General features: G+C 42.2%; 1 protein-coding gene across 1 annotated transcript in view; it reads right to left on the reverse strand.

Moving 5' to 3' along the window:
- PLCL2 (phospholipase C like 2) overlaps positions 1–2,835 on the reverse strand; it is a 185,163-nt gene extending 182,328 nt beyond the window's left edge. Inside the window, exon 1 of the mRNA XM_077811295.1 lies at positions 2,314–2,835. Within this exon, the coding sequence (XP_077667421.1) occupies positions 2,314–2,616 (303 nt within the window). The 5' untranslated portion in view covers positions 2,617–2,835. The remainder of the gene's footprint in view (positions 1–2,313) is intronic.
- Between the last annotated feature and the right edge of the window lie 12,179 nt (positions 2,836–15,014).

The raw sequence follows: 15,014 nt of genomic DNA on the forward strand, positions 1-15,014 counted from the left end.
TATAATATTAACTGAGACTATTGTTTTAATATAAATTTGCTGTTGTCTCTCTCATATTCTGGGACCAACACAGCTACAACAACACTGCAAACAATTTGTTGTTTATAACTCAGGAGCCCAGACAATATTTAGCATGCAAAACAAGGTGTCTTGAAACACTGACCAGGTGTTACATCAGTTTACATCTAATTACTACTAGCATTCTTAGGGTATGTCTTCACTACCCGCCGGATCCACTAACATAGTTCCGTGATTCAAACAGATTGTAAAGGGTAAGAAAACTGCACTTCTTGTAGCACACAGGAGTTTCGATGAGATTTCATATTAACACCCATTTTCATTGGAAAGGGTAGAGTTTAGCCCATCATATAAAAATAAACCACTTAAATTCCAAAAAAAAGTTTTATAAACTAGATTCTGACAGTGAAAAGATGTGTATCTTGATTTATGCTATGTAGTACTAGGTGCCCAAGTGTCAGATGTGGAATGTTAAGATAAAACTAAATATTGCTACTTAAATTGTCAGACTGGCTCCTAAAGGTAAGCATCTACAGGATTTTCAAAGCATCTTTGAATTCTATAGAAGTCAATGGGAGGAAGGGCACTCAGCAATTCTGGAAGTCAAGCCATTTTCAGTTAGGTACCTAATTTAAGGTACCCAAGTCTAAAAGAAATATGGCCAAAATGATTTAAAAAATTATTGGTGTTCACTGGAATTTTTCATCCTACTTATCTAAACTACAAAGTAAAATATTAATCAGTGTTCAAATTTATAAAATTGAGAATTATTAATTAGCAACTTTCAGACATCATTGCTTAAGAAATTTCTAGAGAAATAGAAGACCTTTAGAGTTAAAGATGATGTGTGTGTTTAAGAGACAATACTATACGTGAAAAGATCACTTTAATATTTCCACATTTGTACTCTTTAGTTTTATTATATTGTACCTTGAAACTTTGTATACTTGTTTAGACCTTACAAACATATAAGCTTGCTGTATAAAAGAGGATACACTGAAAATTAATATCACAACCACGTGTTACATAGAGCACACAGCACTATCTTTTTTTGGACTACCAGAGAGGATGACAACAAGGGTAGAAATTAACACTGATCTTGTATCAAAAGATTTTTGGCAGGTCTAATGAATATTAAAGAGTAATATCTTATGGATATTAAATTATGCAAACACAATGTTCAACTGCCTCTTGTTTATTGTTCCACCACACCCAGCATCATCACTCTGACAGGAAGGGTGGGTACACTGCTGTCAACCGTGTTCCACCACTGGCTGTCCTTGTCCTCTCCTTGGCTCTCAAACCAAGGTCCTGCAGTCTCATACAGCACAACTTGATACACACCACTGGGCTAACTTTTCCTGATATACCTCACTATTGTCCATCTAGCAAAAATACATATTCTCATTTCAGCACACACATTTTTGGACACATGCAATAATGTAACAGGAAGACAAAAAAGAGTTATTTATATCGGTCTGTGAAACTCACCTCTAATGTACTTTTAATTTAAAAAACTTGCTTTCTTTTTGTAAGATTTTTTTAAAGCTCTTTAGGCCTATCTGCTGGAGCTATGAAAGATAATTAACCCAAGACAAATTGTCACCTCTTAAGGGCCTGGGGTTTAAGGAAAGGGAATATCTGTACTTACATAAATGGTTATTGTCAGAAATCTTGCATCCCTTCCTCCAATGAGTTACATAATGTAAAACCTGCCCTTGTCTGTTCATGTTAAACATTAGCAGCTGAAATCTACATACAGGTAACAGTAGCCAAAAGGTTGCTGCTAAGTAAAGTACAACATAATCTATTACTAGATGCACTGATCCCTTTAAGGAGGAAGCCTTCATATTTTGCCTTCTCCGACCCCCAGTCCAGTTAACGCCTGATTTTCCCATCACCTATGTGTGTGTCTCCCTCTAACCTCCCCAATGGAGCCACAAAATTTTCTCTGCACAGGTGCACCCATCATCACAGATAATAAGCAGGGATCCTGTCATTCACGGCTTTCAGTGATGTTCATATTTGTTGCCTTGCTAGTAGCCAACCAGGCTCTGCCTTCCCTTCCACCTGCTCTGGGCTAGGAGCCCTCCAAGATCAATAATACCCTGTGCATAAGGCTCCCCCGCCCCAATTGTCCACTATGTACAATGGCAGATCAAGTCACCCCCGCCAAATTCAACACATCCTTTCAGCGGAGACTGGACTATGTGACCCAGACAACCCCCCCCCCCCCATCTCTTCCCGCCCAAGCAAGAAGAAATCCCTGCGGTGGGGCGGGGCAAGCCCTCTTACCTTGATGATACTGCTCCTCCGGGGGATGCCGGATTTGCTTTCCCTCTGTTGCACAGTGGAACATCCTCTCTTGCCGCCGGGCTGGGCTGATCCCGTCTCCTCTCCGACCAGAGCGCAGTCCCCATTGGAGACCCCGCCGCCTGCACTGTCAACATAGGATCTGCCGCCGCCGCCGTCGTCTCCTCCGCCTTCCCCATCTCCTGCCTTGAAAGCCACCTGCCCCTGGACAGGACCCGGGGACGAGGGAAGCCCCCCGCCCCTGGTGCTACCAGTAGCAGCACCCCTGCTGCCAAACTCCGCCATCAGCCTCGGCCACTATAGCTGCAACAATATTGCCGTTCCCCTCCACCCCCTTCCCCTGCTGCTGGCTCCTCTTCCGCTTTTTGTATATTTAAGATTGGGAGGGGGGGCGGTTGTGCGAAAGTCTCTCTCCTCCACAGATTTGGCAGCTGAAATTGTAACGCTCCCGTAGGGGTGAGGGGGAAATCTCCTCGAGCCTGCTGCTGGGAGCTGCTGCAGCCCTCCTTTTCAGCACCTGGGAAAGGAAAAAAATGAAACGTGACAGTCTCTCGCTTCACATGAGCCTAAAGGGGCGGGGAGGGCGCGGGGGGGGGGGGAGACAGATACAACACACCACACGCACTACAGGGAGAGGGAGGCTGCATGAGATCTGCCTGAAAGACAACACAACACACACAGCAATGGAGGGTGGAAAGGTGCCACACACCACAGGAGGTGCATGGGGACAAAAATCGATGCGAAGTACAGCTGGGGGACCGGGGGGGGGGGAAATAAACCCTGCCTCTGCTATTACTCACTACTTAATATTTTTGGAGGAACTACAGCAGTCAGGCTGCTACATTACATGGGGGGAAAATCGGTGCTTCCACAAGGGGGACACACAAACTTACAGGGGGAAACTAAAAGCCAAAACAATATAGACCTGGCCGAGGGGCGGGCTTAGCAGTAAAGCGTGTCCCTCACACGACAAAAAAAGACCCGACACAAAGAGTGAGTCCAGATCAAATCAGGAGCCAGAGGAACCCCCCCCCACACACACACACACACACTATTAAAGAAGAGCAGACCCACCTCCTCTGCCCCCCCCCCGGCCCCCTGAACGTTTCACACGTTAGTTCGCGGCGCCCCAGCGCAGCCACCCTGGAACCGTTACCCTGCCCACCTCCCCGGGGGAGGGCACCAGAGGCGGGGCCGCCAACTGCCTCCCCTCTTCGCCCCCTGCTGATCCCAGCCACGCACCCCGCTCGTGTGCCCGGCCCCAAGCAGCCCCCCACCCCCTGCAGCCCCCCACCCCTGTCCCCAGCAGACACACACACCTCCACAGCCCGGGCGCAGGCGGCACCTCCCGCCGCTTCCCCTCCCTTCCCGCTCCCTCCGCGCTATGGTCGCCGCCTCTGCCCGAAGCCGGATACAGAGAGATTCGCGTGGCTGCTTCCCTCGCCCGCTGCCTCCCCAGCTCAGCGTGCCGCGCCGGCCCCGGGAGCCGGTGACGAGCCGGTAACCCCGAGCGCCCTCACCCGGGGAAAATCTCCTGGGGCGGGGGGGGGGGGGGACGGCCGCTCGCACGGCCAAGCAACGCTCGGCTCGGGAACCCCGCCGCCAGCGCCCCCATCCGGCGGATCAAAAGCTCTCCGCTGCGGGGGAGGATTACGTCCGTCAGTCAAATGTTACCCTCCCTGCCTGCGACTGGCGCCCTCCCCCTGCTGCTCCGCGGGACCCTCCCGAGCTGTAGCAACATGATCTGGGGGGAGGGAAAGAAGATGTTTGAGATCAAGAAATACCCCCACCCCTCCTCCGCCGGCACACCCTCCGGCCACCCACACTCTCCAAATTCAAAATGTTCAGCCTCCCTGCTCCAACCCTCCCAACAATTCCCCAGGCATATGTCTGTCCCCATCTGCTCTCTTATGGTTTCCTGTGGTTTCCATTATCACTTGCTAAGTACATTACAGTGCAGCACTGTTCACCTTGAACCGCAGCTTTGACACAATGTATGTCCCTTCCCACCCTAGTCCCTCAGGACTCTCCCCAATTAATCTATAAGGATGTCTATATTAGATTAGAGCCAGGAAACCAGTTCATTCATGGACAATCAATCCTGTCCATTAACTGCATCCAAAGTGTAAATCAAAGTGGATAATACTGGTACATGCTGTACATGTATGATTAAGGGCTATTTCCAAAAAGAAAGGGAGGGTGGCAAGAGAAAAGAATGGCACATTATGGTACAGGTAGCCATCTGACCCTGTCTGATGCAGTGACTCACTTAGACACCTCCCCTTCTACAGTATTTCCACCTTCCCCCAAAGAAAGCAGGCCATTAAACACACACTGTGATCATCACTAACACAGGAGTCTGAATAGCACCTTACATCACATGTTGCCCTGTTTGTTGCTTTTGGGCTACTTGCAGAGCAAGGTCTTACTCAACACGAATGAGTGTTTCAGAATCTGACCAGTACAGTTAGAACAGTGTACTAATAAACAAAAAGTAGATAGAGTGATCAAGCAGTGGGTTAATCATAGTTTAATGAACAACATAATTTGCCAGTCACCCTGAGAAATATTGTCAACACAAAATTATACCATGTTGTACACCATGACAAATGTGACACATATTTGTCTATATCCAAAATGTGTATACAACACAAAAGCAAGTTAATGCACAAAGGCAATTATTGTAATACATTATTAATTTCTCCCATCTTCTGACCACAATGTATTTTTGCAACAGGTTATTTAGTCTTTTAGTCCCTGATCCTGCAAACACTCAAAGTTAGGAAGCAAAGTTAGTTGCTTCCTAACTTTAAACAAGTGAGTAGTCCAGGCTAGAGTCAGAGAGATTAGTTGCTTGCTTAAAGTTAAACAAAAGCATAAGTGTTTTCAGGACTCGGACCTTACACTGTGAGGGTAAATATATTAAACCTAAATTCTGGACTTGAAACAACCAAATTGAGTCTTGATGGTACAGGCATACGGTCATCTTTAATATTCTTCCTCAGCTTGGCATTTGGTACTGCCTGACCAATTACGTAAAAAACCCACAATCATTAAAAATTCAAAATGAACTTTGAGTAATATATCTTCAGGTATGCAAACCACTCCTACCTGAGTTTCCTCTCCCAGATTAGCATCGTAACCATTTCTTCCAGAGGATAGGAGTTACAAGCCACAGGTACAAAATGTTATTAGAATCATTTGTTACACAGCCTTGCCAGTAAGCCAGTGAAAAGGAAGATTAATGTTTTCAGCCATTTTGCTGCTTAGGCTGCACATTAGAGAATCCAACCACTGATTTTCAGGCTTGTAACAAGATTTGAATGGTCCATCCACAGAAAAAAATAAAGCCTCCCCTTCCCACCTCACCCTATTTGTCCACTCTATATGGAGAGAGGATAACTCTATTGAAAAACATTTAGCCCTTAAGTAAAACCTTGGCAGACCTGTAACTAATGATGCCAGGAGCAGCAAGCAGCCCCAGCCAGACTTTTTCATGTGAGCACTACAGATACATATCTCCAAACAGATTAATGTAGTAAAGAAAAACAAATTGTTCTGTTTTTGAGATTTCTTCTGTAACTCCTTATTCCCTGGTGTTCATTATTTCCTTGTTCTAGCTATTTTAGTAAAGGAACAATTACAGTTTTGTTACAAACCTAATTTTTTAGAGAATTATACCTCAACCATTTTATTCAGATATATACTTTAGTACATAACCTTAAACTCTACTTCCCCATGCAAAATGAAAAATTGCTGATACTTACGAGCCAAATGTTCAGAAGTACCCAGTAAAACTGGACCAAGTGAGGAGTCCTTACTCACCCTAGTGAACACTTATTTACTCATCCTATTGAAGTCAATGAGACTAGTGGTTTAAGTGCGCAGAAGCATGTAATGGATCCATAACTGGGGACATTTTAGCCTTGATTTACAGAGCTGAGTTCCTGCACTCCCAAAAATTTCAGTACTGAAAATCAACTCCAATGTGTCCAAAGCACAACACTCAAAGTCAGCGGTCACTTCTGGAAATGGTGACCTTGGGGTTCAATCTTGTGAAATACCAAGTGCCATAGAAGTCAACAGAGCTTGAGGGTACTCAGCACATTGTACATATAGAACCTCAGAGCCTCATTTGCTCCTACTGAAGTCAATGATAGTTTTGCCTTTGATTTCAATGAGACTAGGATGAGAGCCTTAGGACCAGGTTTTCAAAGGTATTTAGTGCTTGAAAAAGTGCTAAAAGCACCTACATGCCAAACTGTGGGAGTTAGGCACATAGGCATTTTTAAAACTCCTATTAGGTGACTAAATGCATCTTCAGGCATCCAAGTACCTTTGTCTGGCCTAAGGTCTGGCCTTAGTCCTTAGTGCAGGTAGATAACTGACACTGCATGAAAAACAGCTAAATTACACTGATTTCTCTCTATTTTCGGAAAAAGTGTGGTCCAGTGGATAAGGCACTGCCCTATGACTCAGGAGACCTGAGTAATGTTCCCAGCTCTGTCACCAGCCTGTCATTTTACTTCTCTGTTCCTCAGTTTTCCGATTGGTAAAATGAGGATCATATTTATGTTCTTTGTAAAGTGCTTTGACATCTATGGCTGAAAAGACTTTTGCATTATTATTATTTTATAAGATATTCTTAGCAGCCAACCGTTTTAATTGTTATAATGAAATGAGGATTATTATAACGGGAGCCAGAGAAACTTCTATGAGGATATTTAACTGAAAAACAGCTGTTATGCATGCACAGCAATTTTCATAAAATCCTACTAAATATCAAAGTTCCATAGCTAAGCAAAAAGCACCTGTTGGACTATTCCAAGTCAAGTATTAACTTGCAAGCATTAAAGGCCTACAAAAAATGGGGCAATTACCCCCCTGACCCATAATTAAATGACCTGTGAAATGAAAGGCCAGATCATTAATATCCTAACCACTTTTATTCATTAACATTTAAAAAAATGTTATTAGCTATTATTTTGTGCAGATGAGGCTTTTCTGTAATCTCTGCTTAGAATTTTTTTTTCTCCATTATAAGATTCTTTACAACTCCAGTAATTATCTTGTATCTGATTTGATTCAATAACTAAGGTCCTGATCTTATAAATGTTTATGCACGTGAATAAAGCTATACATATGAGCAGTCAGTAATTGATCTAAAGGAGAGTTTAGTTATCAATAATGTATAATTACACATTTGTAGATTGTGAGTGTCTATATATGTGCGAGAGAGAGCATATGTTTGTGAGTGTGAGAATGTGACTGTGTCTAAGAGAGAGAGAGTGTGTTGGTGGGTGAACACAGCCAAATTAACAGATTTGTTTCTTGGAAAATATTTGTTATTTTTTTGCACTTGCAATTCATTATGTTTATATTTTTGGAAAGTTCATTGGACCAGCCGTTGCAAGATAATTGCTTCTTTTCTATATTCATTCATCCACACCAAATACTCTTAGCCCACTGATGGCAGGGTGAAGGACTCTTTAGCATCTTTCCCACCCATTATGCCAAACAGTTTGAATAGAAATCCACTGAGCTTTGCAAATGAAGATTAACAACAGCTTGACCCTCAGTCTCTCTCTTGGTCTGTCTCCCACCACCCTCAGTATTTGAATCTGCGAGGGATTATTGTCCAATCCAGCATCACTCAGAGGTTCTTCATTGGACTGACTGTTACTCACCTACCACAGTTTTTTGTCAGTTGGTTGCAACTGATGCAGCATCTTCATATTCTACGTCACATTATTTCTCAGCATTTCTGAAAAACAGGCCATTCCTTTAGGTTTCTAACAAAAGATCTAGGACCAAGATTTTCAAAAGTGACTAGTGATTTTGGATGCTTCACTTTTTGGGTGCCCAACTTGACATATCATAAAGGGATTTTCAGAGGATGTGTGTGCATCACTTTCTGATAATCAGGCCCCCCTTAAAATCTCAAATTGGGCATGTAAAAATGGTTCCCAAATTGCTAGTCACTTTTGAACATCTTGGCCTTGGTACCAGTTTTAGGCAGCCACGTTCTGAAATCTTGGGTTATCTGAAATAGAAATAGGATTATATAATATTGTAGCCAGTTATTTATTTGCATTCCTAAAAATGCTGAAGATCTGAACTATTACCAGCAGGAGAGTGAGTTTGTGTGTGTGTGTTTTGGGCGGTGGGGGGTGTGAGAAAACCTGGATTTGTGCTGGAAATGGCCCACCTTGATTTTCATACACATTGTAAGGAGAGTGGTCACTTTGGATAAGCTATTACCAGCAGGAGAGTGAGTTTGTGTGTGTGGTTTTTGGAAAAGGGGGGTGTGTGTATGAGAAAACCTGGATTTGTGCTGGAAATGGCCCACCTTGATTATCATACACATTGTAAAGAGAGTGGTCACTTTGGATGGGCTGTTACCAGCAGGAGAGTGAGTTTGTGTGTGGGGGGGCGGAGGGTGAGAAAACCTGGATTTGTGCTGGAAATGGCCCAACTTGATTATCATACACATTGTAAGGAGAGTGATCACTTTAGATAAGCTATTACTAGCAGGAGAGTGGGGTGGGAGGAGGTATTGTTTCATGATCTCTGCGTATATACTGTCTTCTGCAGTTTCCACAGTATGCATCCGATGAAGTGAGCTGTAGCTCACGAAAGCTCATGCTCAAATAAATCGGTTAGTCGCTAAGGTGCCACAAGTACTCCTTTTCTTTTTGTGAATACAGACTAACACGGCTGTTACTCTGAAACCTGAACTTTTCTTGATTTACTTTAATGTCATTAATTTCAGAAAAGCTTTAAAATCTCAGGCTACTAGTATTTGAGATTATTTTGGGTAAAAATTCCAGAAATCTTAAATGCTCTCACATATCTCAATCATTTATAGGGCAAAATGTCTATTTCCATCCCACATGAAAGGCAGATACAGTTGATAAGATTTGAGTCATGAGCCTTTAAATTGTAGCACATGTGTTTTACCAGAGCAACTGGAATAACAAATCTGTTCTTGAAGTATTTCTGATACATCTTTAAAGGAGCACACAAATACTGTTTGCAGCCTCCTTGTTAACATACTGAACTCTGACCTCTAAGGAAAGCAGGGAAATGGCAGAGTTATATAAAAGGGCAGAGAGCCAGAATTCTGCAGAAGAATGGATTTCATTTTGTTCTTGTTATATTTGTTAGTAACTATTGGAGATGTTTAGTAGTACTTAACTCATTGAACGTGAATGCATCTCAAGGGTCATGTACTCTGTAAGTACAGGAATCCGACTTTTCTACTACAAGAGCCTGCAAATCAAATAACTAAGTACCTGCAATAATATTTTATGACTTCATACAACCTAGACTTTGTTCCTGCAAACTGAGTGAAATGTTTCCTTATCTATATCATTCATTAGATTCTTATGTTGAAATGAAAATGTGTAGGCTTTAGTTGGCAACTCTGAGCTGATATTACCTTGCCAATTCTCTTAATAGTATTATACATTTCACTAGTTCAAGAAAGGGCCCCAGTCTCTCACATTATGGGAGATTAGGCTAAATTAAAGTGTCTCATTTCTGTCATCTGAATCTCATTTAATATATCCTTCATTTTGTCATCTCTGTGGTGGCAACCAATGGGTTTGTAGATGCTTAACAAGCATAGCGGTGGTTTTGTGCCTGTTTTTTGAAAGTTACAATACATAACTTTCTGCAGGTCAAAAGCTCGGTTTGTATTTCTTCCAATTTACTCTGCTAGCCAGAAAGCTGATGATACTACAAAAGAAGTTAGTGATATGAATAAAAGGGGAATTAGACTCCCAAAGTGAATGGCAAACAAAATTCAACATTTTCTACTTTGGCCTAATAACCTTTCAGTAATGCTGTGAGTATCACAGGACTCTAGTAAAAGTCTGCAGCCAAAGGTGGAAGCCAAACAGGAATTGATTAAGCCATGACTAACAAAGAGTTTGGAAAAGAGTCCATGAAAGCACAATCTCATCTTTACCCAGTCATTACAAACCATAACAAATATGATCTGTTGTAATAAGAGCTACTGCAATGAAGTGAGGCTCTTGCAGCATGATCAATATTCTGTTACAAATTAAGGTCAAGTACAGTCTCTTTCTATGGACCAAGCTAACATCTCGGGGAAAAATGACTGAGTGCTTTCCCTAGAAGAATGTATTTTAAAAGCATTCCATTTTATACTAATGTAACTAACTATTTTCTTTGATGTTCCAAAAACCAAATGAGTAAACAGCTATCTGCTTACTACTTGGATGAGGTAAAAGTGATTTTATTTTACAAACAGCCAATGTAGCTCCTCACTGAGTACACGGATGGAAGGAGTCTGTAGGCAACCATATTCCTTGCAAAGGAAAGTTGTAACTTGTGTTGCCAAAATCTGGTACAGATATGCATTTTCAGGGTGAAATATTTGATGGACTTATGCACTGACGTAAAATGCCCCATTCTCCTCTAAGCTATGTCCCTTTGAGGCAATCACACAGTACAAATAATTTGAAAAGGAAAACAGCACTGAAACATGGTAGAATACAGCCCACTTGGGCTATTTGGCATGGAGACTGATGTCAGCTCAGCAAGCAGTGGATATTGTGTCTTTTACATATACAAATATACACTGCTGTTCTTCAAACATGTGAGTAGTCTCACTAATTTCAGTGGGATGGCTCACAAGTTTAAAGTGAGCATTATCTCTTCCTTATGAGGGCAGGCAAGATTGAGCACGTTACGGTGTTCTACAGTCTCAAGTGAAGTCAACCTTACTTTTTAGTCTGTTAGTAATTTGTCTTTCGCCTCTTTGAAAACAAATTGATAGTTTAAATGATTGTTTCTTTTAAATAAGGCGCTTTTTGGAAATAAAATGTGATAAAATGTTACAGTATTTATCGCTTAGGATAGATATTCAAAACTTCTTGACTACAACACACATGTAGGCTTTATGGTTGAAACATCAAGAAAGAAAAATAGGATTATTTTGAACACTTATGTTGCTATTACAACAAACTAATAGCACAGCTATTTACTTTCACTGCAAATATTTGTATTGCAGATGAACAATGTTAGAGTAAGAGTCCTGACTGTGCTTAGGTAGTATATCTTTTTATTGTATTTGTCTCTCTTTTTCTATCATATAGACATTCATTACAAAATCTTAGTGCATCAGAGAGGTGCCAATACTAAAAGGAATACTATTTTACAACAAAATAGACTGAAGTCAATATACTGTGACAGGAGATAAAGTAGAGCTCAGCTCCTCTTTCTTTACCAAAAAGCAGATAGAGAGTTCTCTAGCTCCATCTTTCTAGCATGAGGGAGTTTGCTCCTCCAGATCACCGCCTCTGCTCTGGCTGGCATGGGGAAGATTCACTAGGAAGGGGAATCTGAAGTAGGAGAAGCCACAGGAACTGGTGCCTGCCTGAGGAGCTTCTGGGACTCCTAGCCTTTATGTCAGTAGGTAGACCAAGCCTTCATCTTGGAGAAGTCTAAATGATGGCTTTTATAGGAAAACGGCAGGGGCGCTTCAGATGTCCCCTTGTACAGTTTCATACACTGCACCATTGCACATATACACACTATTTTGCTTTGCTGATCACTGGTCTGGATTCCTTTCAGATATATTTCTTTTCTGGTCCCCATTCTCTTCCTCTTTCTGTGTCTCATCTTCACAAGGTGATGCAACACAATACCTCCAATTAACATCAAGACCTGTGAGAACACCCACTAAACTTGGCAAGCTCCCTCTTCAATTTTCATCTACTTTAACCAATGTAAATCAGGTAAGCTAATATACTCTGAGCTGATTCAAAGCTTCTGCATGTAGCAGGAGTAGCAATAGCACCAATAATTGTACAGAAGTGATCCTGCATATGTGCAATAGGTTGTAATGTGTATGAAAATGGAATTAATTTGATTTTAACTTCACTAGATACCACTGTTTAATGTGATGCAGTGTAGACAATGAAGGACAGAGACCAATCTATGCAGGCTTTAACCTTCAAAGTCTCAAGGAGGCTCACTAATGATCTGGAAATATTGGTGTGTTTATGCCTGTCTGTTTGGAAAATTTATGCTCCTTTTTGCACAGACTATCTCAAAGGTTTAAGCACTGGTAACATTTTTTGCTAGCTCTGACTTTGGTACCAAAAAAAAAATTCTGCTTCAACTGAGAAAACAGCTTTCCTTGGCTGGTTCCTTTAGTGTCTTGTTTGCTGAGTTATGAATAATACTTTGTTTCACATTTTAGACCTCTTTAGTTTCTGGATGGTGATTATGCATGCACACACATACACACACACACTTTGTAGCACTACCCTGATTGCTTCCTTCATTTACAAACTCCTTGTTGAGTTTCATACTATATTTTAAAAATTTTCAATAAAATACACATCAGTTCTCTCAAGAAAATAAATAAAGCTACAGAAAGTAGATGTAAAAGATGGTTCTAGCTAAGATATAGAAATGAGAGAAGTATAAGAACTCTACAAAGAGTAGTGTCCTGGTAGCAATTATGGGGAATGCCTTGCGCAATATATATTACACTATTTGCAAATGGAAACAAGAATCCCCTCCCCTCAAAAAGAGAGATTTTATTGCCCAAGAGCCTGAAAAGCAGTAAGTTGCAGAGCTATCTACTTTAGTTCCTTTTATGGTTTGGAACATATTTAAGAATTTGAAAAATAAAAGCTTTGTTAATCCACTGGGAGCTCAAAATGAATTGCTAATGAAAGCACAGATTCCTTAAGCAGTTCTAAGAAATTGGGGTTGTTTTGTCTCACAGATCTCTTTCTGAAATATGTCTTCAATTTTCTAGTATGTTTTCCAACTCTAATAGGATCAACGTATGACACACATACAATACACAGTAGTTCTCTCTTCTTGTTGTATGTGAAGGGTTGACCTTCTAGCTCACTGACAACAGAGTCTCTTAAATATAGCATCTGTCAGGGAAGCAAGCCTTCCTGCTTGGATTTACCCTTTAATCTAATGCTTTGAATATTTTTAGAATATTTTTAAAACATATTAAAAATACCATTCTGCACATATAAATGTGTTTGGTTTTTTTTTTTTACTAGTAGCTCAGATTCAGATGTACCCTTCCTTATGTAACCCTTCTGCCCATCAGAGTTGGCAGCAACAAGGGCCGGGTTCAATATCTAGGGGATCCATTCCAATAACACAATGCAAACCGGCTCAAGCCCCCACCCAGTGACCTGGGACAAATATATACCACCTCCGCTGGGTGCCTCCAAGAGGCAATACTTCCCCTCTCGCAAGCACATAGTCTGACTATAGCAAAAAGCCTTTTAATAACAGAGAGAAATAATGTGGCATTATGTTGGGGAAACACCACCAACAGGATTCATAACACAACCCATGAGCAAAAAAACCCTCCCCAAGCAAATTGGAGCATGCCCCTTTCCCTTTGGTTCTTGAGTCCAGCAACCCCAAATCACCCAAAGTCCCAAAAGTCCAATGACCCAAAAGTCTCTGTCCCTAGTCAGGGCAGCCCCAGAGTTCGAAAGTTTATCTGCGGAGCTTTACCTCCCAACCTGGGTGGAGATGGGACGGAGGTAAGAGGCACTTTACATGATCTGAAGCTGACTGCCCCACAGCTCCATAGGCCTTCGCTCCGCTCCGCCAGCCGCCCCACGAACCACTCCGCAGCCCACCAGCAGCTCCCACCATCCTACGAACTGCTCCACCAGCCTGTCCACAAGGCACTCCAGCCGTCCCCCAAACTGCTCCACAATATATCTTCAGGCTCCCCCACTACTTAACACACGCTCAGCGATTTCAGCTCTTAGTCAGTTCAGCTCTTTGGTGAATTCAGCTTGTAGTAGGGGAGCCTCAGTGCTGGTGCACTATTAGCCCAAAGTGAGCTCAGCAGCCTGTAACTAGACTTCTAATGAAATCAAAATTAGCTCTGATATTCCACAGTGGAGAGAGGAGGAAGTGCAATTAGCATGTAAGGCCCTCACCAAGGGGCCCATGCCACCAAGTATTAATACTTGTCCCCAGCCTCTCTCAATTCACAGAGTTTTGGAACCCATGAGCCTTGCCTAGCGAGTGCTACTTAGTTGATGGTGAGTACCTCCATCATAACAAAAGGCCAAGTACAATTCCAAGCACAGTTCCCATAATCAGGGTAATAATTTATTCTTCCTGCCCCAATAACAGAGACACTGGGGATCCCACAGCAGCCAAAGTGTACATTGGGGCAGCTATGGCCTCATTCTAGGTGGGGTGGGTGTGCCTATGCAAATGAGATCGGTCCCTGACGTTCTTTTCCACAACTTGCCACACCTCACCCCCGGATGTCAGGGTGGAGCTCATCCTGACACTGCTTACACTTATGCCTTATCTTACTCAAGACACAGTGCTGCATTTCAAGGTGATGTGCGTGCTCCTTAGTCATCAGGCTGGCAGAAACTCCATATAATACAAGAAGGAGGACAGCTATTCCCTTTGGGAGCAAAAAGTGCTGGGTAACAGCTAGACATTAAATACTGTACACCCTGTGAGCTATGACTGTAGTTAAAGAAGTTGCTTTACTGCGCAGGAATTGTGCTCTCCATATGTTGTGTCATCATCTTTGGTACATTTTGTCATTTTGTCCACTGTAACAAGGCTCAAATGTTGTTCTCCCCCCGCCCCACCAACCCCATAAAAAAGTAGCAATTTAGCACCTCAAA

The sequence above is a fragment of the Eretmochelys imbricata genome, chromosome 2 (genome assembly GCF_965152235.1).
Source record: "Eretmochelys imbricata isolate rEreImb1 chromosome 2, rEreImb1.hap1, whole genome shotgun sequence".
In the NCBI taxonomy this organism is placed as follows: domain Eukaryota; kingdom Metazoa; phylum Chordata; order Testudines; family Cheloniidae; genus Eretmochelys; species Eretmochelys imbricata.